General features: G+C 48.0%; 1 protein-coding gene and 1 pseudogene across 3 annotated transcripts in view; both read right to left on the reverse strand.

The window, feature by feature from the left end:
- The window catches only part of ST3GAL6 (ST3 beta-galactoside alpha-2,3-sialyltransferase 6), a 125,591-nt gene that overhangs the window by 57,838 nt on the left and 44,178 nt on the right, over positions 1-23,575 (reverse strand). For all 3 annotated transcript variants that reach the window (XM_075542428.1, XM_075542426.1, XM_075542427.1), the window contains one exon: positions 1,257-1,356. In XM_075542428.1, coding sequence (XP_075398543.1) covers positions 1,257-1,345 — 89 coding nt within the window. In that variant the 5' untranslated portion in view covers positions 1,346-1,356. The remainder of the gene's footprint in view (positions 1-1,256; positions 1,357-23,575) is intronic.
- Positions 13,270-14,932, reverse strand: LOC142441426 (TBC1 domain family member 24 pseudogene; annotated as a pseudogene).

Raw genomic sequence — 23,575 nt, forward strand, 5'->3', positions numbered from 1 at the left:
GTGTCAGGAACACCCACCCAGTTATGGGAATTTCCCACAGTACTCTCCGTGGCTGCAGTACTATGTTATCTCAGGGGCGACAGGAACACTCCTCAAATCCCGAGGACAAAAGACAATGCTGAGTGTCAACTGCTTTCATTGCCTTCCATATCCTTCCCACTGTAGCCAACAAGCAGATTCGTGAAAAAGTGACACTCTGGCAAGTTTCTCTTCTCTTATTGTCCTCCATGAGTAAGTGTGGGACAGAGGCAAGGACATGGTCCCTGTGGACTGTGACATCATCCTTCGTATCATAGCGTCCAGTGTTCTCTACCCTGATATTGAGGTCCAGCGCCTCGATGTAGTATCTACTCCACCCACCTTGAGATTGGGAGGGGCCCTAGAGTCAACTGGATTCACAGCAACCCTACCTCACAGGGTAACACTGTCCCCTGGGGTTCCTAAACTACGATCTTCACGTGAGCAGCTCTTGTACACGTGGAGCTCCTGGGTGGGTTCAGACCACGGGCCTTTCATTTACCCCAAGGCCGCAGTGTAGTGGCCCTTTGTCTGTAGATGCTTTTCACCCAACAGTAAAGTGATTAAATACAGCAACAATTTAGCATCTATCTTCTAAGCACAAGCTAGAAAGACAATATAATATCTAGCGATACACTGGCAAACCACACACACACACACACAAAACCTCTTTGCTTCAGACAGGAAACTGTCATGTGATACACTTTGATATATGTAATTAAGCACTTCCACATGTTCAACATTTAAAAGTCATCAAAACTCCATTCTCTATGGTAAGACTATGTGCCTCTTCACAGTTTTATACATAACAGTTCAAATCAATTGTTTCAAAAATACATATAACAGTTAACCAACATTTTTCAACAAAGGAAATCAGATGTAGTATCTACATTTTCTAAGTGACCGTTCATCCCAGAATTTTGAGTTCCAAAAGTCAGGTGTCACGGAGCCAAAATGTTGCCCCTTTACCTGAAGAAAATGAAACAGTGTGTAATTAATGTGATGTTCCCACGATGGTGAACATCACCAGTTCCCTGGAGAGCCCATGAAAGCGGGTGTTGTTTATTACTTGCCAAACTGATCGAAATACAAAATTGGTACATTCTCAATGCAATTTATAATGGAAAGCCAGAAAAGCTTGTAAGGTTATTAAGATTTTTGATAGGTCCCGCTAATATATTTTGTGAGCACATAAGACTAATTGGGGGTTATGTTTAAATAAGGAAAACAGAACTTACCAATATATATCCGTTCCCCATAACATACAATGCAACACATAATAGAGGAAGACACCACTAAGGAATATGGCCACATGGTACGCTCTCATGGCTGGCCCACCTGAAACACAGGAATGAAATGATGCCCAGATTTAGTTCAAAAGACAAGCAAGCTTGGTGCGCATGGACCGTACACAGTGAAACCGAAGCATTCATGTGCAAACAGAGTGGGAACATTGATTGCACGGTTCTGTACCATCCTCACATTTGTTCTCTGCCTGAGCACGTTGAAGCAGCCCCGGTGTCGATCCACCTTGCTGACGGCCTTCTTCCTTTTCTGTACCAAGCATGTCCAGGGACTGGTCACTCCGGACAATATTTCAAAAGTATGTAAGATGACAAAGTCTTTCCGTCCTCGCTTGTCCTGTGAGCAGCCCATGGTACTTTCCATACTCTTTTCCAGCACCACAATTCAACGCCGGCGTGGACTCGATTTGATTCTGACACCCAAAGCTGTTGTCAGAAGAGGCTCTGAAACTTGTCTTCGTCATAGAGAAGCTAAAGCAGCTTTACCATCGAGTAGCTAAAGCAAGTGGAAGAAAGGACGTCAAAGGGCTGAACAGAAAATAGTTACGGGCAGTTTGAGAAGACAAAGCCAAATATTATAATGAAATGTGTAAAGACCTGGAATTAGAAAATCAAAAGGGAAAGTCGTGCTGTGTATATCTTAAACTCAAGGAGGGAAAAAAACAAAACAAAAAAACAGGCCTCGAGTTGCAATCTTGATGGATTCTCTGGGCAAAACTGAGAAATGCATGAGGCTTCAAGAGAAGATTAAAAGAATATACAGGGTCACTCTACTAAAAAGAACTAACTGTCATTCCACCATTCCGAGAACCAATGGCGCTGAAGGTGGAAGTTCAACCTGCACTGAAAGCAGTAGCCAGAAACAAGGCTCTAGGGATTGATAGAAGACCCGTTGAAATGTTTCAGAAAGCCGAAGAAGCACTCACTCATCTAAGCTAGGAAATTTGGAAGGCAGCTACTTAGCCAACTGACTGGAAGAGATCCATCTCTGTGCCCGTTCCAAAGAAAGGTGACCCAACAGATTGCTCTAACTACAGAATAGTATCATTGATGTCACCCAACAACGGTCGCAGCGGCGCATCGACAGGGAGCTGCCAGATGTTCAGACCAGATTCAGAAGAGGAGGTGGGGCAAGGAATATCATCGCTGATGTCAGATGGATCTTGGCCGAAACCAGAGAATACCATAAAGATGTTTACTTGTGCTTTATTGATTATGCAAAAGCATTGGGCCATAATACATCGTGGATGACCTTGAGAAGAATTGGAATCCCAGAACAATTGATTGTGCTCATGTGGAACTTGTACACGGATCAAGAGGCAGTTGTGCAAACAGAACAAGGAATGAGGCATGGTTTCAATCAGGAAAGTTGTGTGCCAGGATTGTATCCTCTCGCTATGCTCGATCAAGCTGCATGCTGAGCACATCATCAGAGACGCTGTCTATATGAAGAAGAATGTGACGCCAGGATTGGAGGAAGTCTAAATAACAACCCGTGATGTGCAGATGACACAACCTTGCTTGCTGAAAGTGAGGAGGACTTGAAGCACTTGCTGATGAAGAGCAAGGATTTCGGCTTCAATATGGATTTCTACTCAATGTAAAGAAGACCAGAATCCTCACAACTGGACCAATAGATACCATCATGATTAATGGAGAAAAGGCTGAAATTGTCAAATGTTTTATCTCGCTTATATCCACAATCAATATTCATGCAAGTATTAGTCAAGAGATCAAACACAGTGTGGCATTAGGTAAATCTACTGCACAAGACCTCTTAAGAGTACTGAGAACAGCAAGGATGTTATTTTGAGGACCACGGTGTGCCTGACCTAAGCCGGGGTATTTACCATGGCCTCATCTGCATGTGAAAGTCGGCCTTCGATCACGGAAGACCTAAAGAGCATCAATGCACTTAAACGATTCTGGATGTACCTGCTAAAAGTGCAGAAGCAGAATGCTTTCCTTAAGCCTATTCTCTTATCTTTTCCCAGGAGCTCTAGTAGTGTTGTGGAACAAGTGTCACAACACTGTTGTGGACAGCAAGGTCCCCCATTCACCCCAACAGCCACCCTGAGGGAGAAATGTGAGGCCGTCTGCTTTTTCGTACAGACGCACAGCCGAGAATGCTGTGAGTGGGGGTGGACCAGATGGCAGTGGGTTGGTTTGGGGTTTCTTTTTCTTATCTTAATATGAATACATGATGCATACTTAGAGCAATAAACAGGTTTATGGTTTCAAAAGTCAGTGACTGGTACCTCACATTAAGAAGAAAAAAAAAAATCCAAACTCCCTGCCATCGAATGAATGCCGACTCCTAGTGACCTTGTGTGGGTTTCCGAGATGGTAACTGTTTACAGGAGTAGAAAACCCAGTCTTTCTCCCATGGAGCTGCTGGTGGTTCAGAACTTCCGACCATGCAGATCAGCTACTACGAACAGCTACTACCCCAACAGAGGTCCTCTACATTAGGAAAGAAAGGGTGGGGGGATGTTTAGACACATAGTCCATACACAAAATTTTAAAAGGGGGGTAGTATTAAAGAATATCTATTTTTTCTTTATCAATAAAAAGTGAATATATGCTATAAGATGTGAACATTTTCTTCAGTCCTTGGAATATTTTATAATTCATAATCGCATTTTCAATATTCACCTTTTATATACTATTGAATGTACCTATTTATCAACACCAAACCAAACCCACTGCCATTGATGTAGATTCTGACTAATGGAGACTCTATAGGATTTGGGATGCTGTAAGTCTTTACAGGAGCAAAACAGCCTGGACAACCTCATATTTCTCCCTCAATGCAGCTAGTGGACTTGAACTGCTGACCTTGCAGTACAATGATTACTTGACAGCAGCACCAGAGCTCGTTCTCAATACAAAGCACAGATAAACTCAGCTAATTATTTACATGTTTTTGTTACATTTACAGTACAGCTCATGGCACATTTGCATATAGACAAAACTTAAGCATAGTCCTCCCCAAGATGCAAAATCAGCCAAATGCAAAAATCAAACAAAACTTCTCTAGTTTCCACTTTCGCTTCACAGACAGTAATGAAACTGCACCCACTTTCACATGTAATTAAAGGACAAAAGGCAAATTGAATAACCATGTAGGATTCTATAATCTTCTTTTACAGCATGTAACTTTAAAGAGGTAGACTGCTTCTTGGCTTCTCTTATCAAATTTTTGCTTCATCCCCACAATTAAATGTGCCATGCCTGTCCAGTCCGTATCTACTAAGCCCAGTGAGGGGGACTCAGCACTCAGAGGAGTCTGCTTGGAGACGTTCTCAGGAGTGTAATGAACTTGCTGTTAGCCATCTACCACCACCGGGCTCGTGGCTGCCCCATGCCCAACAACAAAATGCTGCCTGTCCAGGCCGACACTGTCCCCGTGCTTCTGATCCATGTGGACTCCCTGCCGTAGGCCTTTCTTCCTGCTCTGTCTTCGTCTGGAAACTGCGAGTCCAGTGCAGCGTCAGCAGCACGCAAACCTCCCTGACAAATGAGGGGTGCAGGGACCTGGGGTGCACGGGCTGAGAAATCAAACCCAGTTCTCGTGCATGAAAGGCAAGCGCCCCACCACTACATTTCCTATGAGTTTGCCATCACCAACCTTTGGATGGTAAAGCAAGTTCTGAGGGTGCAGGGTCATTTTTGAAAATGGCATTACTGCCCCAGGCTCTATTAGAGTGAGGCCCTCAAGAGCCAGTTGGGGGACGGGGGTCGGGGCAGGAGAGAGGCTATTCACGAAGTGATTCTAATCTCTAGTGCCTTTTCTGGTGAATTAGTTGGATTCTACTCCTCTGCTAAAGAGCTCTGCTAACGCAGTGGCTAAACAATCAGCGGCTAACCAAAATGGTGGTACTTTGGACTAACCAGCTGCTCCCTGGGAGACAGATGAGGCAGTCTGCACCTGTAACCGCAACAGAAACACATATGGGGAAGTGGTCCTCTGTCCTACAGGGTTGCTATGCGTCAGAACCAGCTCAGGGACAACTACCACCATCACGAACATGAACGGGAATCCACTCATGAGCAGTAGGGTTTGGGACACCCTCGCTTCCAGCTATGGCTTCTCACGGTCATGAGCAATCACCACTCCCACATGCCACCGTTATAAATTAGCTTCTGATGAAGGCCGTGCCATTAGAAAGCAAAGTTGGCACACATCAGTACACGCGCACTGCCAACTGAGTACATACGATCCCTGTGAGCCAACGGTGGCTAGAAACAGATGGAGGCCCCACAGTCCAACTGCACGGAAACCCGCCTCGAGGGTCGTAGGTAAGTCAGTTTACCTCCTTTGTCCCAAGTCTCTCTCAAGTTTAAAAGGGCTGTTTAGTTGGGTGTTAGAAGAATTAACTGAGGGAATCTAGCACAGCTTTTACACAAAATATGAGCTGGAGATGTGTATGTTTTATTGTTTTTTAAACTTAAAGCAGGTTGCTCTTTTTCTACACAGTGACATGCCTGGGAGTTGAAGGCCAAGTTTGTCCTGGCCGGCTTTTTGTACAGCTCCACAGGTGGTGGCACATCGCCAGGGCCACAGCAAGAGGTCGCGGGGCGGGGAGGTGGGGGCTTTGGTAGAAGTTCCGCATCCTCTGAACAAGGAAGCAGGTAAAGTACACAAAACAAAAACACCAACTGCTATCCAGTCGATGCCAACTAATAGTGACCATTCGTACAACCTCGCTACCTACCGGTCCCCGAATATAATCTTTACTGAAGCAGACAGCCTCAACTTTCTCCTGCAGAGCCGCTGGTGGCTTTGATCTGTGGTCCTCTTGGATACCAACCCAATACTTAATCCAACCCTAAAACTCTGCAGTCTCAGCCCATGCCTCCCTTTCCCCTGTCTTTCTCACCCACCTGCCATGTGTGCTATTCTGATATATTGAGGGTTATTTCAAATGTCTCCTTAAATTCTTCCTGGTTCAAGGAAGGAAATTGTATAATCTTTACTGGATTAAAAAATAAGAACACGATCGTAGCTCTTGAGAAACCATTGCTAAAACCCAATTAGTGGGAAGAATTCAGGGCAAAATTCTGTTACGTGTTTTTGAGTTGATAGCAAAGCACCACTCAAGTGGCTAGTCCACAAATCACAGGCAGCCAAGCCCGCAAGCGCAGCCGGGCTTGTAGGAGAGGCTCAGCAGATGCTACTCCCCTGCCCCTCTAACTGCACAACTTGATGAGCATCTGGCAACTACAGCTCCGCTGCCTTGAACTGATCCTATTTGTGATAGGTAGCATTAAAACGTTGACCAATGGCCATGAATCAGGTTTTCCCACAGGCCTAACCAGTGTTGATGGGGAGATGATGTAAACTTGTTTGCCTTTCTCTAAACCAGTGGTTCTCAAACTTCCTAATGCTGCAACCCTTTAATACAGTTCATGTTGTGGTGACACCCCCCCCAACCATAACATTATTTTCGTTGCTACTTCATCACTGTCATTTTGCTGCTGCTAAGAATTGGGTGACCCCCTGTGAAAGGGTCATTCGACCCCCCAATGCGGTTCCGACCACAGGTTGAGAACTGCTGCTCTAAACTGATCTCAGCAAAATGGTCTTTGTGTTTCACCCAAGTATCAACCAAATGAAGCCCCTGGGTGGTCCAAGTAATTTGCACTTGATATTCATCTCTTCTATGGGGTTGGTAGTTCGAACCCCCACCCACCATCCCCTTGCATGTCACAGAAGAAAGGCCTGGCAAGCTGCTTTCAAAACGATCACATGAAGACAGCCCCGTGAGGCAGATCTACGCTGTAAATCATGCCTCACCATGAGCTGGAACTGACGCCATGACACTGAGTTTCGTTTATCACCCGAACAGATGGAATATTATTGTTGCCTCAAGTCCATTGTAACTCTGAGAGAACCTTCTCGGTGGCCCTACAGGATGGGACAGAACTGCCGTGTAGGGTTTGAGGCAGGTCTTTGCTCCCACAGAACAGCTGCTGCTGGTATCGTTAGGTGCTGCTCAGTCTGTGCTGACTCACGGCGACCCTCTGCGGAACAGAATCCAGGTGCCTCGGTCTTGCAATGTCTTCACAGTTGTTCGACTTGAGCCCACATCGCAGTTAGGGTTTCACTCCCCCTCGGCGAGGATCTCACCCTTTGTCAGGGACTCTCTACCAAGCATGACGTCCTTTTCTAGGACTTGCCCCTCCGGATGACATGGCTACTTGAAGGCACAGCACGTCTGAGAAAGCTTACTTTGGGGCCCTGCACCAGGCTAAGTCCTCTCTAGGGACTCCTGACCAGTTTTTGCCAGAATGATTCAAGGGTGACAGAGGAAAAAGCATCACCATTCTTAGCTGTGGCACAGGTTATCAACTTAAGTGGAGTTCATGGGCAGCATCAAGGGTTTCAGCGTTTAAAATCAAAGTAGGGTACAAGTGACATGTTTAGCTCTAAAAATGGGTGTGATGTGTTCCCGAGGAGGGCTATGGTGGCCGCCAAGCCCCTCGCCAACCTTTAAACACTGTTTATGTGCCAGGCATGCAGCTGGACGGGGTGGACTTGCACTACAGTGGGGCTTTCCATACACGCAGAAGACAAATGGGTGCATAAGCAAACGTGGTGAAGAAGGCTGATGGTGCCTGGCTATCGAGAGATATAACGTCTGGGGACTTACAGGCTTGAAAGTAAACAAGCAGTCATCTAGCCCAGAAGCAACAAAGCCCACCTGGAAGCAGCACACCAACATGTGAAGGGCCAAGGGGACCAGGTTTCAAGCACCAAAGATGGTAGGGGGGGGAGATCATATAATCGTGAATGAAGGGAGCGTGTGATGGGGACCCAATGCCCATCTGTAGACAACTGGACATCCCTTGCAGAGGGGTAGTTGGGAGGAGATGAGTCACTCAGGGTTCAGTATAGCAACAGTGAAACTGACAACCTTCCTCTAGTTCTTAAACGCTTCCTGCCCCCAACTATCATGATTCCAATTCTACTTGGTTAGACCAGAGGATGCACAGTGGTACAGATGGGAACTGGAAACACAGGGAATCTAGGAAAGATGAACCCCTCAGGACCAGCGGTGAGAGTGGTGATACCGGGAGGGAAGGGGGGGGCGTAGAAAGGGGAAACTGATCACAAGGATCTATATATAACCTCCTCTCTGGGGCTTGGACAACAGAAAGGTGGGTGAAGGGAGACGCCGGGCACTGTAAATAAGATAAAATAATAATTTGTAAATTATTAAGGGTTCATGAGGGAAGGGAGAGCAGGGAGGGAAGGGGAGGGGAAAAAGGAAAATGAGGAGCTAATTCCAGGAACCCAAGGAGAAAGTGAATTTTGAGAATGATGAGGGCAACGAATGTATAAGTGTGCTTTACACAATTAATATATGTATGGATTGTGATAAGAGTTGTGTGAGCCCCAATAAAATGATTTTTTTTAAAGTGGGGCTTTCACTGCAGCACGTGGAAGAGTTGCCTTCCACCCTGCCAGTTCAAAAATTCAGTCAGTTTTCATAAGGACTACATACACATGCAGGTTTCCGTCTCTTCCACAGCCTTACTCGGATTCAGCCTCTTCAGATAGTCTCGCGCTGTGTGGCAGCAGCTGTGTGTGTAAATGCTATGCACTGCGGAGACCGAAACAAACAAACGTGTGTACAGGATAAGGCCTCACACGAATCAGACGTCCATTTGTTGTTGTGTTTCATAACAACGCTTTATCTCTTAGTGCTGTAAACGCCACTTACAACTGAAGAAAAGCTCGCTGCTGTCAAAAACGCATATATGTATATGGATGAAGTCTCCATGTCTTTGTTTCTATGGAGCTGTGGAAATGGTGCATAGAGGCGGCGTCTAACTTCCTCCAGCTACACAAAGGGCAGGAGGAATCCCCATTCTCAGCATCAGCTGCCCAAGGCCCACTTCTATAGGCTGAGGTTAGAAAAGGCAAGCCTCCTCCCTCCGTCCCTTCTTATCCTGTTTGGACACTAATTGTCCCCCACAGCACTGTGCTGTGGCTGGGTTCGACGAGTCATTGACACGGCCACAGAACTCACAGATGATGCTCACCACTACAGGGATTCTGAAGGAGCTTTATGGGTCACAGGTGGGGTGAGAAACGCTCAGGCTATCATTGATCCGTCGGAACAGCTGCTTCTCCGCCATGCTCATAGGCAGGCCTTTCTGTGGCCTTCAGCCTCTTGAGCTGCTCTCTGCCCTGTTTGGGCAATCTTACAAAGCTCTCTTAGGACTGTCAATAAATGCCCAAAGTGCATGCATCCCACCATATAAACCTCAAGTGGACTGCATCCAACCCTAGCTCCGTGGGTCAGCAAAAGCCAACTCCCCCAGATAAATGCCTACAGGCCTCCCACTGTGATACCTGACCCCGAGTCGAGCTAGTCTCCTGTCCCAAAGCTTTACTTGCTCTGTGGCCTTGGGAGTCCTCTGCTGTCTTGCTGGAACCATGTCTGGTTGCTGCGTCGCTGCTCCTCTGGGACCCAGATTGCCTCCTGAGTCCAGGAAGTCCAATGCACGGGAATCTCAGGGTGTCCACAAGGTGTTCTGCCCCTGGCTCGTCTCTTGCTGCTAGTGAGACTCCTACCGCCTGCTTCTGAGATGGCTGATTTTATGCCCAGCTAGATGGAAGTCACAATTAGCCATGCCTGTTCCCAATCACTCGCAGTTGAACCTTATAATGCACTCAGTACCAGGAAAAGGCAGATTGCTTGGTGGGACTTACAAAGGCTAGGGCGAGGTGAGTCATGAAGGAGTTCACTGCAGGAGCACTCTGGCCGTACTTACACGAGACGAGCGTTTGTTCTTCCACAGCCTGTGGTGCTTTCCCCAGAATTCAAGTGCATCCAAATGCCTCACTTGTCCGGGGTCTCCCTTAGTCCTGGTCCAGTTTCCATGTGAAGATGAAGCAGGTGAAAATAACAGTGACATCGTGGCTCTTTGCCACATCAAAGAATGTTTCTGGCTTTCTGCTATCTTTCGGATTGAGGTTCTTCTGTGTCTTATTCCGGTGTGGTATGTGGGTTTTTCCCTTTTTTCATGATTTTCTTTATATGAGATGTGTAGGCAAATATATAAAGAAAGCAACCGGATTAATTGTTCAAGGCTATGACAAGGAGGTTGGGAGGAAATGGGAAGCTAATCCAAGAATAAAGAAAATTTTCTAAAGTTGACTGTCAGGATGAGTTTGCAACTTTATTCAATATATTTCAACCATTGAATTGTATGCTATATGAGTTATATGTCAATAAAACTGTTTTTAAAAAAACTCTAAAGAGCAACAAAGGGGATTCAAACCACTGTCCTTTCAGTGAGTAGGCGAGAGGTTTACCATCGCATCACCTGCCTCAAGACAAATGTAAAGGACTCTGAGACACCATGGAGGTGTCTTTACATTTTCGTGACTCCCTCGAAAAACACTGCTTATGTCTCTGCTCTCCGAGTCACAGTGTCTGGTGTCCGAAACTCTGAGAGTTCCCGAGCCCCCCTACCGATTTCTGCTGAGTCAGTTTTCACAGTAGCGGATCATGTTTGAGACTGTCCTGGAAGACAGTTTATCATCAGCCAAAACACTCACAAAACAGTTAAGTCCCACTAAGGACAGCAAACACTTCACACGGATGTTACTTATCGGTGTCAGCAAATTTCTTTCTTTTTTAATCCTAACCTAGTTATACCTTAGCTAAGACAGTATATGAAGGGTCAGAGAAAGAACTCGCGGGTTGGAATTTGCTTATCCATCTATTTGCTTACCCATCCCCCAAACACATTCTTTGTGAAAGTTACGTATTATTGTACAGACCAAGCTGTGTGAGATATTTGTTATTGCTTTGCTGTTTTCCATGGACTAAAATGTAGTTTAGCTGCAAACAAAGAAGTGTGAGAGAACATTCTCTTTTTCCTTCAAAAAGTAAAATGAACCCACGCTGTAGGAGCCAATTCACACACCACCTGAGGCAAATTTAGGAAGCTTAGCAGCCCTCTTAGATTTCACTGGCAGTCCAAAGCTTCATGTTCAAGTTGCAAAGTGTACCGTGCCCAGCGAGGATATCCTCTTGATAAACACGCAGAGTTCCTCTCCATGCTAACCGGAAAACGTTTCCACAAATAAATGAATTCTTCGATTATAGTGGAATACCTCTGCAGATGTTGAACAAAAGCCTTCAAAGGAAAACCCTGTAGGACTTTAAAAAGTACCTGCTTTCAAAAAGCATGCACTTGGTGGCTGTCGCTGAGTCGATTCAGGCCTGCTTGTAAAGAGAATGATTTCTCCGCAGCCCTTTTAAAGCTGTGTTCAGAAGCAGATGGCCAGGCCGACAGGTGGATTTGAATCACCAAATTTTCAGCTGGTAGTCAAGGAGGAGTCCTGGTGGAGTAGTGGTTATAAGTTGGGCGGTGGTCCTCATGGTCAGCGGTTCAAAACCAGCAGCAGCTCCAAGGGAGAAAAAGTGGGCTTTCTACTCATGTAAACAGTTATAGTCTCAAAAACCCACTGGGGGTGGCTGAGAGTTAACATTGACTAGATGGCAGTGTTAAATTTCATCTATGCCTGCAGTATTGCTTCAATGACCAGAGCAAACACATTTCAAGATTCTCACATTAAACGTGTCTTCGAAAACAAAGAACCACCCCCCAAACCCACGGTGATCAAGTTGATTCTGACTCACATCAACTCTATAGGACAGGGTAGAACTGCTCCTGTGGGTTTCCAAGTCTGTAACTCTTCACAGGAGTAGAAGGCCTGGTCTTTCTTCTGTGGCACAGCTGGTGGTTTCAAACTGCTGACCTTGTGGTGAACAGTCCAAAGCATAACCTCCTTAAGCCACCAGGGCTCTTGTTCCTAAAACCAGGATCCCTAAAGCACCCTTGACCAAGCTTAAGCCACACAACCAGTATTCACTTAAAGCCGTGGCTCTCAGCCTTCCTAACACCTCGTCCCTTTCATATAGTTCCTCATGTTGTGGTGACCCCCCCCCCAAATATAAAATTATTTTCGTTGCTACTTCATCACTGTAATTTTGCTGTTAGGAATTGGGTGACCCTTGTGAAAGGGTTGTTCGACCCCCAGGTTGAGAACCTCTGCTTTAAAACATAGAGAGATGGCAGTGAAAAGAGGAAGGCTCACAGGTGGAGATTAAATGTTGACTTTAAAAGTCATATATATATATATATATATACACACATATATATACACATACATATATATAAATATAATACCTACTAGATATATTTTAAAAATTTTTCGATGTAACGAGGCATAGTTTAATCTTCCCTTAACTTGGCAGTACAGGCAACGGTTGGGGGACTCAGAGGAGGGGGGCCCCACCCGTAAGAAGAGCCTGGAGTCAATTTCATAGTTGGAAAAACTGCCTTTCAACATCACTGCTGGCTTCCTGGTCCTCTGCCTGTACCCCTGTGGCCCCATCTGGGGGAGGCTTCAGTTGGAGGGATGGTGGGGCAATTCCCATGGGAGGAGTGAGAGGGAACTGGGAGGCCACATGGTAGGGGCTGAGGGTGGCAGGTCCCAGGGCTCCCCTAGGCTGGTGGGTCAGTACAACCTGTGTGCCCCTTTCCCACGGTGCTGGCCCTCAGGACCAGCTGAGGGGTCACCGTGTGGGAGGGGTCATTCTCCGGAGTCCTGACTGTACGTGTTTGTCTGTCACCGCCGCCCACCAGCGCAGGATCAGACAGCTGTGCCGTGTGGTGGCTGTGTATGCAAGCCACCCGAGGACGAGGGTCAGCAATGTGTGTGGCCCAGGAGGGACGGTTCCGCTGGAGACGGAGGAGTGCATGCGTGGGAGGGGGCTGGGGGCGTGGGGCCCCGGCACACCAGTGACACAGCGAGTCGGGACCCAGGCTGCGGGGAGTGACCTGGGACAGCTCCGACAGCGTGGCGGGGATGTTGCTGGGGCCCCATGGCTGGTCCAGGCCCATGCGGGCAGCGCAGTCACTGGCTGGGGGCCTGGGTGTCAGGGTCCTGGAAGCCCCACGCCTCGACGGCTGCCACCTGGAAGTTCTTGGAGCAGAGGGCCTGGTTGTTGAATGTGTCGCAATGGCCTGTCCAGCCCCGGTTCAGGTTGCCATCAATGAAGAGCGCCTGGCCGCCCCTGCCGCCTATGATGGGGCAGTCGCTGTCCCCGGCCATGAACTGGGACTCTGTCTTGGAGGGCAGGTTGAAGTGGCGCGCGGACAAGAAGGGCGAGAGGCGGTCGGCGGGCTCGGTGGAGACGGCGGGGGTGGACGTGGTCTCGGGGGGCATCAGGGGCGTCTTGGTCAGCTCTGGGTGCTTGATGACCACCCACTCGTAGCGCTGGACCTCGGGCTGTAGCCGAAACACGAAGCACTACCCCGTTCCGAAGAAGCCCAGCTTGCCCCCGAACTTGTTCCTCTTGCTCCAGTCTGTTGACAGGGAGGCGCCACAGACCTCCTTCTGTGTGGTCTTGATGAGCAAGAGGGTGGGCTCAGGGCCTTCACGCTGGAAGTAGAGCCTGGTCAAGCTATAACCGTGCTGCAATGAGGAGAAGAGCAGGAGGGGCTGGCAGAGGGCGAAGCGCTCGGGGACCCACGACCAGATGTCCCGCATCTCCGTCACGCTGACGATCTCAGAGTGGAAATTGTCTGCGTGCACAGCCAGGTGCACGAGCTGCCTCTTCTGCTGGACGGTGATGCCCTTCTGCTTCGGTGCCTTCTCGTTGGCCATCTGCAGGAGCTGGATCTCCTTGCGGGAGAAGAGCCGGATGGCGAAGGCCTTCTCCAGCAGCTTCTCGGGAGACACGGTCCTGGCGATGTCCTTGACAAAGGCCCGGATGTCCTGCCTCACGCGGTCCGGCTCCGGCGACTGCCCAGCCCGCGCCTTGTGGAAGAACCTGAGGAGGGCCAGCTCCACGCGGTAGAGCACCTTGTAGCCCTCGACCTGGAAGACGTCGAAGACGCGGGCCAGGTGGCTGAGCGGCAGCTCGCCGAAGAGCCAGCGCTGCCAGTCAGCGTAGACCTGCAGCACGTCCTCGGACACGGCCACCATCAGCTTGTGGGCGGCCTGGCAGTACTTGCTCACCAGGTCGCCGAAGGTCATGCAGGAGGTCTCGAAGGCCAGGAAGCTCTGGTCCAGCGGCTTGCGGCCCGGCTCGTTGTAGGCCAGGATGCGGCAGGCCTTCTCGAAGCACTCGGCCTCGTCCAGGCTGTAGTGCAGCAGCAGCGCCACCACGGCCCGCAGTGCCCAGCAGAAGGAGATGTCAGGGAACCGGTTGGCGAAGCAGAGGAGAATCTTGCGCACGGCACCCTCGCCCCGCGCGTTCAGGCAGTAGCTGGGCACCTGCGTGTTGTCCATGAACTCGGGCAGAGGCAGGCTGCTGCTGCGGTGCTTGTCCACGATCTTGCCCACAATGTCACTGTAGACGCTGGCGTCGGGCGTGACTGCGGCACGGGATGTCTCGGATCAGCCGTTGGCACACCTTGGCCCGCAGGGCGTGGCTGCGCGCCCAGTAGCCCTGCCTCGCCAGCTGCTTCAGCCCCTGCAGCTCCGTGTAGCTCAGCTCCTTGGGGCCCAGGTCCTGGATGGCTGCGCCCATCTTATCTCGGTCCACAAAGCAGTTGTACCCCAGGGAGTCCATCGTGCGGGGTATGCCCCGAGAGCGGGGGTTGGGGAGCAGCGGGGGGGGCCCCTGCGTTGTCTGCCGGGCACCGGAGGGCGCTGAAATGCGGCTAGATGCGGCAGCTGCCTCCCCGGTGGCCCTTTGCCAGCCTGCCTGCCATGCCGCACCTGTGTGCAAGGAGCCACTGGTGGCTCTCGGTGGCGAGCCAAGAGGCGGGTGGTTCGGAAGTACCCAGAGGTGCCTCAGGTGAGGGGTCTGGCGGTCTGCTTCTGGAAGGTCCCGCCTTGGCGTCCCACCCCTGGGGCAGCCCTGCTCTGGCGACACTAGCGGGGATGCTGTGGGTCTGGTGACAGAGCCTTTCTGTGCTGGGTGCAGATGGGTGCCCACGACTCACAGGACGCTGCTCAGCAAGGTGCAGGCAAGGAGCAGGCTCATCTCGGCCGCCGCGCCGCTTCTCTGCTCGCCGCGCCGCCCGCCCTCGATATATTTAAAATTTACACACACACACACACACACACATACACACACACACCCTGGTGGCATCGTGGTTACACTTTGTGCTGGTGACTGCAAGGTCAGTAGTTCTAAACCACGAGCCACTCCAAGGGCGAAAGATCATGCTTTTTGTTCCTGTAAAGAGTGACACTTAGAAACCCACAGGAACAGTTCTACCCTGTTCTAAAATGTCGCCATGAGTTGACATCGAATCAATTGCAGTGAGACACACACACACACACAGCGTGAGTTAAATGTTGGCAATGGCTTTCCTTTCTGTAACAATAAAAGCACAGTGTACTTGTACCTTCAAAGCGGCTCACAAAACCTGCACTGGCACACGCATGGCATTATTTATGGACCACACCAATTCTGTTACATAGGCGTGGACCTCTTATTCTTCTTTTGATAAATGAGGAAACTGAACATTTCTAAGGTTCTGTGACTCACCCCCAAGACACAGAGTTTAGGAGAGACAGAAATAGACTTTGGGTTGGCCGTTTCTTTCTCGGGGCTCTATTCTAGGCAGCATCCTGCCTCTCCAGAAAACAGGCAGGAGAGAAACCCCAAAGAGAGATTCGAAATCTGAAATGTCCTTGTGGCACTCCTTTGGAGACTAGAGTTCTGGAAAGGGGAGCTGTGCTAGGGCCACACTTCCCATAGTAACTTGGCAGACCAGGGATCAGGATCAGGATCAGGGTCGGGGTCAGGGTCAGGATCAGCTGGGGGCAGGTTAACCCAAAGCTCCTGAGTCCCAGCTGCTCGGGAATGAGAATTTTAAATAAACCTTATACTACCAGGGATAGAGAGCCCTGGTGTCCCTGTCAGGTAAGAGTGCCCTGCTAGCTACAAGGTCGATAGTTCAAACACAATAGCTGTTCCCTGGGAGAAAGAGGAGGCTCTCTTACAGGTTTACAATCTTGGAAACGCTTTGATTCAGAATCGACTCACTGGCAGTGGGTTATTCCAGGTATAGGTGTACCCGAGTGATGCAAGACTCACCTGCTCACCTGATGCCCAAACGGTTGGCAATTCAAGTCTACCCAGAAGCACTTTGGAAGAAAAGCATAGCATTCCACTTCCAAAGCATAAACAGCCATTGAAAACGCTAGGGAACACAATTCTACTCTGATGCACACAGGGTTGCCATCAGCTGTGAGCTACTTGGTGACACCGGATGGGATTTGAGGGATACTCTTGAAGATACTTGATGGCGCAAGGGATTTACAGAGCACAGTGACCATAGCATGTCACCGCAGCTATCCTAAGTACATTGCAAGCTCCATGACAGCAGGGACTGGATCTGTCTGACCGTCTTATTCCCATCACTGCTAACAATACCTATCACATAGAAAATGTTCCCTAGATAGTTGTTGACTACAGTTATAGATCTCATAATTAGATGTTTTATTATCATTTTTTATCCTAAGGGCCTGTTGTTGTTTGCCGTTGAGTCCATTTTCTATTCATAGAGATCCCGTGTGACAAAGTAAAACTGCCTAGTAGGGTTTCCTAGGCTGTAATGTTTATGGGAACAGACTGCCTGGTCTTGCTCCATGTTGAATGGTTGGGAAGGTTCGAACTGCCAACCTTTCAGTTAGCAGCTAAGTGTTTAACCTTGCACCTCCAGGGCTCCTTCCTAAATATCAGTTAATTAACCAACCAAACAAATCCTGTCTAGCTAATTCTATAGCACAGGGTTGACTGCAATCAATATAGTGGGTGAAAGGATGGACTGTTAACCACAAGATCGCTGGTTCAAATGCACCAGTTACTCCGAGGTAGAAAGATGAGGCTTTCTGCTCCCATAAAGATTAACAGCCTCAGAAACCCAGAGACAGTTCTACTTTGTTCTGTTCTACTCTGCCCAGTTCTTCCTTCCAATGAACCCACCAAGGGTGCTGTGAGAGAAAAGACCAAGACCTTGCCATCTGTTCCCACAAAGGTTACAGCCTAGGAAAGAGTAGCGGGCAGCTCCACTCTGTTCCATGGGGTCTCTAAGTCGAATCCACTTAGACATACATTAACAACATAACCATCATCATGTGCAGGGGCGAGGGATGCATAACAAAACTTGAAATCATTTAAAAAACTCAAGTAGAAAGAAAATGTTTTGAGAATGATGATGGCAACAAACGCACAAATGTGCTTGACATGATAGATGCATGTATGGATGATGATAAGAGTTGTATGAGCCCCCAATAAAATGATTTAAGAAAAACCCCAAGACTATAGCCCTTATTTAGCCTTTAGGCCTGGACATGAACTTACCCCCCAGGTGTAATTGGCAGCCACACCATCAGTCTCTGTGGGGAACAACAACACTAGGGAGGTATGCACATCTTCCAACACTCAACCTTGGCTAGCAAAGGGGCAGCATTTGCCCAAGGACAACGTTCAGGAGAGGGGAGGGCTAGGAAGGAGAGAACGGAAGCAGGAAACACAGGGAGGAAGCAGGATAAGTAAATGATATCACACTGTGGGAATTGCAAGCCACGACATGAAAAAAATGTGTATGACTTAACTGAATGGACAACACTCAAAACAACAACAACAAGCAAAGGAACAAAGCCATGTACGAGTGATTGCTGCTATTTGGGGGACAGTCCCTGAGTCATGGGGATCCCATGCACAACCGAATGAAAGGTGGCTTGATCCTATGGGCTCCCCTCTCCTAGGCCATCCCCAAGGACAGTTGCAGAGTGGACCACTGTGGTCTATTGGAGATTCACCGGTTGATTTTCAGAAGTAGATCACTAGACCTTCTAAAGCTAGTTGGTCTTAGTCTGGAAGCTCCCCTGAAAGCTGGTCAATATCCTAGCAACAGCCAAACTTCCACTGACAGGGAGGTGATGGTACCACCTTGGTGGGGTTGCATTCGCAGAGATTCGAAGCGGGTTGTCCGACACGGAGTCACCCCAGCTCTGTGTACAAGGACTTCGCATGGGCCAGAGCCTGTAATCAATGGTTTGGGCACATTATCTCAGGTCATCTCACAGCCACCATGGGAGGTGAATACTAAGTTTTCCAGATGGGGAGGCTGAGGCGCTGAGAGGAGCCATCACTGTCCCAAGCTGATGGCTAAGTAGCAGAAGCAGAAGCCTGTATTGATGCCTGGGAAAGCCGCTCTCCAGGGATGAGCCAGCACACATGGGCCCAGGGCCAGTCCTGTGATCCTAGACTAAACAGCCAAAACCATTTCACTCATCTGCCAACCCACCAACTCCTTAAATAGATTAAGGATCTAGAAAAATAAAGAAAGGGTTTATCGTCTTTGTCATTCAAAGTCAGCTATAATTAGACCCCATTCTTTCTACCTCTGTCCTCTCTGAGCCTTGTTTATAACAGTCACACAAACGCTATGGGGTGACACTCCAACAATGGCCAGATTTGAATTTTGAGAATCTCTGAAGGATTTCTTCAGCCCAAAGGAACTTGTTCCTCCACAGACAGCTGGGTAAAGTGCTTTGAGGCCATCGTTGTGAAAATCTGCTTCCAGCCGGCAAGTACAACAAACCCGATGGATAGTTGACTGCTTAAAGATCCGACAACACCAAGAAAGAAACGCGATGTGTGTTCAGTTCTCCAGATGAGCATGCATAGACCCTGTCTGCCTGGAACCTGAGGAATCCTTTGCCGGAATCCTTTGCCAGCGGCTTGATTGGGTTTCTCTGCTGGTCTCATGCTGACCTTCCCATCCACCAGACAGACCTGTTCTTACTGCTGAATTATAGTCTCATTTTCCAATGTCTACATTCTTTGTTCATTAGCCACCTCAGCAGCTACAGTTTGGGTTTCAGTAATTCCGCTCAGTTACATGGCTCTTGATCAATCCCCACCAGGCCCCCTACATTGTCCTCGCCACTGATTTTGAATCCCCACCAGGCCCCCTACATTGTCCTCGCCACTGATTTTGGATCACTTGTTGTTCCCTTGTCCCTGCATTTCTTAATACCCACTTCCTTTCTCCTGTCTCCCCCTCTCTCATGTCCCCCAGCCCCGGAACTGTGGATCCTGTTGTTTTCTTCTCCAGGTTATTTATCCAGCCTATCTTATCTAGATAGATAGACCTGCAGAGATAATAATACACACAAAAACAAGACAGAGCAAAACAAAACAACAACAACAAAAAACAATGACAAAAAAGAAATGCCTGTAAATTGTTCAAGGTCTGTTTGTTGACCTTTAGGAGTGTTTTCTGGTCGAGTCTGATGGGGTGCCACGTCCTGCCCCCAAAGTCTATTTTTTATATTCCCTTGGGACTTCCTTGCTCTGTTCCCCTTGTTGTTCTGTTGCACGCCCTTAGTGTCTTGCCTCGGTGTGGTGGGGTCAGATCAGGCGTAAGTCCCACACTGTGTGTCTCCAGTGTTGTCCCCTGTATGGCTATGGGAAAGTGAGGGATGTCCTGTCTCAGTCGGGCCGGCCATATGGTCCTCTAAAAGGACACAAATCTTGTGGGCACCCAGATTGGCATGGGCCAGACATCAACCACAGCATTCCTCGTACGGCTGTTCTTGTCACAGCTCATCTCTACAGTCTTACCAGGTGATCTTGCAGAGTTATGTCCACTGAGCCCTCAGAAAGGCCTGCTCTTCAGATCTCCAGTGGCCCCCAGTCCACATTCAGGCATGTGGAGATGGTGTGGGACTTAACTAGGAGATCTTACATCTTGCTTGCTGGCCCTGGGTATGCATTGCTCAGCTTGTGCTTATCCTTGGCAATCACACATCCCTAGAACAATTGGGTCTCCAGCTGCTATCAAATTTGTTCGGATCCCGTGTCCATGTGTCTCAGAGTAAAGTTATGCTCCAGAGGGTTATCAGTAACTGATTTGGGAGGTGGGGGGGATAGATCCATAAGCCTTTTTTCCCCAGGTGATTCTGATAGACTCAAACCGCCAGCCTGTGTGTTCGCAGTAGATGTTGACACTGCCCAGGGACTCTCTTCCAACTCTAGCCTCATGCTAATGTCAATAGGTTTGGGGCCAGCCCTGTGACTCCCTCTGATCTCTTGGACCAGATCATGTGCATGCACTCCAACTCTGGACAGGTGACACACAAGTCCCAACAGTGACGGATGTAAAGTCTACAGTGCTCCAGAAGGGCATTATGTAAAATAGAGGGTCGGTCAATATGAGGAGCCCTGGTTGCGTACTGGCTATGAGTTGGGTTGCTAACTGCAAGAACAGCAGCTTAAAACCACCAGCCACTCTGCAGGAGGAAGACGAGGCTTTCCCCTCCTGTAAAGATTTACAGCCTCGGAAACCCACAGGGGCAGTTCTACCCTGCCCTATGGTGTTTACATAGAAGTGTGTGTGTGTGTGTGTGTGTGTGTGTGTGCTCACTCGATGGCAGTGAGTGTTACCAAACAAGGAAACCCTTCAGAGAGACAGAGTGGCTACAACAGGGGACTCCACAATCCTGAGGAAGGTGTAGGACTTGGGCAGTTTCAGTCTGTTGTACACGAGTCGTGAGTGAGAAATGACACATAGCAAGCCCCTTTGCATATGGAGACAGGTTAGTAAAACTGCTGAGCCCTCCTTGTGACATTAGTCCATTTTCTTTTTGGAAAAGGTGACCAACATCCTAACATTCAAGTATGTTATGGTCTCGAAACAAACAAGCTCGAATATTCTTTTTAGTGAACTTTGGGGAAAGTCTTTTTTGTTGATATTGAGACAAGTTAACAGGGCTGACCAGGTGCCCACCTCACCCCCAGTCCCTTCTCTCTGCCTCTCTGCTAGCCCATCTCACTGCAGTCTACCCGGATACCGTATAGCAGTATGCCAGTCACAGAAGGAACTCAATAGTCACCCCCACAAACACAGCCTGTGTGATATACGTTGTGGTTGGCAGTTTCCTGTTGAAATGGTCTCTGGACCGTTGGAAGGAAATGGAAATTGATGGATGCCTAAACAAATATCCACGGTATGCACTTCAACAAGCAGAGCTGCCACCAGAACAGCTTCATGACAACTGAGTTGACGATGCACACACAGCGGCCACCACCCCACCCGTATGTGACCTTCAGGGGCAAGATATGGGCCAATGATGGAGCCCAACTACATAAGAGTGACGGCCCTGAATGAGTTTTGCTCACTAGTTGTAGAAGCCTCTGAAGGGACCATTGTGCCGGTCCCTAATTAACGTGGTCCTGTTATTTTCTTGAGAACCCCTACCTACCTGATGGATAAACATACTGTCCTTTCCCACCAGGAACCTCAAGGACCTGCGCATCCTTTCAGGCAGGCAGCTGGAGTTGCTCATCTGGAAAACTGGCACGTCTCCTGGTTATGCTTAGTCAGCAAGAAGCAAGATCCACTTCTTTTACTGCTGACTGGGGCACAGTGCCCCAGTAACAAACTGAGAAGTCAGTGAGGGCTGTGGAGCGCACATGGTAAACATGCTCAATATGCAGAACCAGGGCTAAGACGCAAGCTCCTATCTGTCGGATTTCAGAGTCCATGCTTTAAGTTATTTGTCACGGAAAACTATAATTACTGTTTTTAACTATTACAGTGTGAACGTAACAGTTTAGAGTATGTAAGCAAAGGGATGGTATATAACAAACATGAATGTAGTAACACAATACATTTAAAATTTCATAATGTGAAAAATAGTTCATCTCACAATTAAAGAAGTCAATCTTAAGGAATCAGTTGTCTAGATAATGGGGTTTCCTGCCCAAAATTTTTTTGAAAATTCTCAACTGGCCATAATCAAGAATTATGGAATGACACACATCAAGACGCAGCAGCATTCAAAACTGCACCTGAAAAGGCTAAATTTAAAGAGGAAATAGTGAGGCCCTCTTACTTGATACAAATCAAGAACAGCCTTTGGTATTACTCGGTAAAGCAGTAGAAAAAGAGAATTTCATTAGACCTCGTCCTACCCACAAAAAGCAAAGTAACTACTCTTGTCATTTCAAAATATACCAACTATATAATTTCTGACTGTTTAAAATGCAAAAATTTTTCAAGCAGAAGAGGAACATTTACGCTTACCTTTCTCCCAGCCCCAACCTCAACCCCAGCGATTCTTCTGGAAAAGAAACCCATTTAACTAGTTCCGATGCATGCTCCAGGAGCAGCCCTGGTGGCATAGTGGTTATGTGTTGGGCTGTGGACTGCAAGCTTAGCAGTTCTACACCAGCTTTACCCTAGAACATAAAATGAATTTTAGGGGAAGCATGTACTTTTCCAGGTACTTTCCATGACTCAAGTCACAAGATAAGCACAAGATGTAAAAATGCACCATAATAATCAGATAAAAACATAAAAAGTACCATGTATGATGCACAAGCTATTTCCTTCAGATCCATTAATGACCCTTCAGGTATAGTAATCAAGATGGTTTTCCCCCCATGGGGCAGTGGGGGGAATCATCCAGATGATGACATATGACATAGGTGCCTTTGGGCAATACAGAAAGTGACAGAAATCCCACAGAGGCTCCAATGAAGAACAATTCAAAGAGGGGGTGAGTTAGGCTGACTACAAATTGAGAGTGAGGTTGTTGATGTTCATATGCAACAAAATTCATCACTTTTAGATGTGCAATTGGATGGGTTTCAAAAACATAAACGTCATAGAAACGCCACCAAAATTATGAGTCTGAGCGTTACCAACATACAACCTCCAAACGTGGCCTTATTTCAGCTTGCAATGATTTACACCCCCCACCCACGTCTAGCAACCTCAACTGCATTCTGTTTTCTTTTTTGTTAATCTCAAATTCCATTTGATGAACAAAAAACACCTGCACTTCATTTCTACCTTCTTTCTGTATAATGCTTGTGAAATAGCACTCCTAGTGAGTGATAGTGGATGAGAGAGCGGGGCTGCAGCTCATCAGAGTACTAGAAATAGCACATGATTCAAGGTTTAGTTGTTGGAAACCCAAGATGCAGCAGCCCCTCCCTGGCAGTAAAAGTTTCTTTTAAGTGCTAATCAGCAGGGGTGGTCTCCTAACTTAAGAAGGGGGTCCACGAGGCCGTTAAGATAGGTATCATGAAGCATTCAGATAAGCAGCGGGGCTCAGTGGGGCTCAGTGCTGCGGAGGATGATGGACCGACCTTGGGAGAATGTGTGTGCAGATTCTTATTGTTTCCTGTGAGCCTGGAAAACCCTGCTTTTTCTCACATACATTGGGGTAAGTAACGCTT

The sequence above is a fragment of the Tenrec ecaudatus genome, chromosome 2 (genome assembly GCF_050624435.1).
Source record: "Tenrec ecaudatus isolate mTenEca1 chromosome 2, mTenEca1.hap1, whole genome shotgun sequence".
NCBI classification, from domain to species: Eukaryota; Metazoa; Chordata; class Mammalia; order Afrosoricida; family Tenrecidae; genus Tenrec; species Tenrec ecaudatus.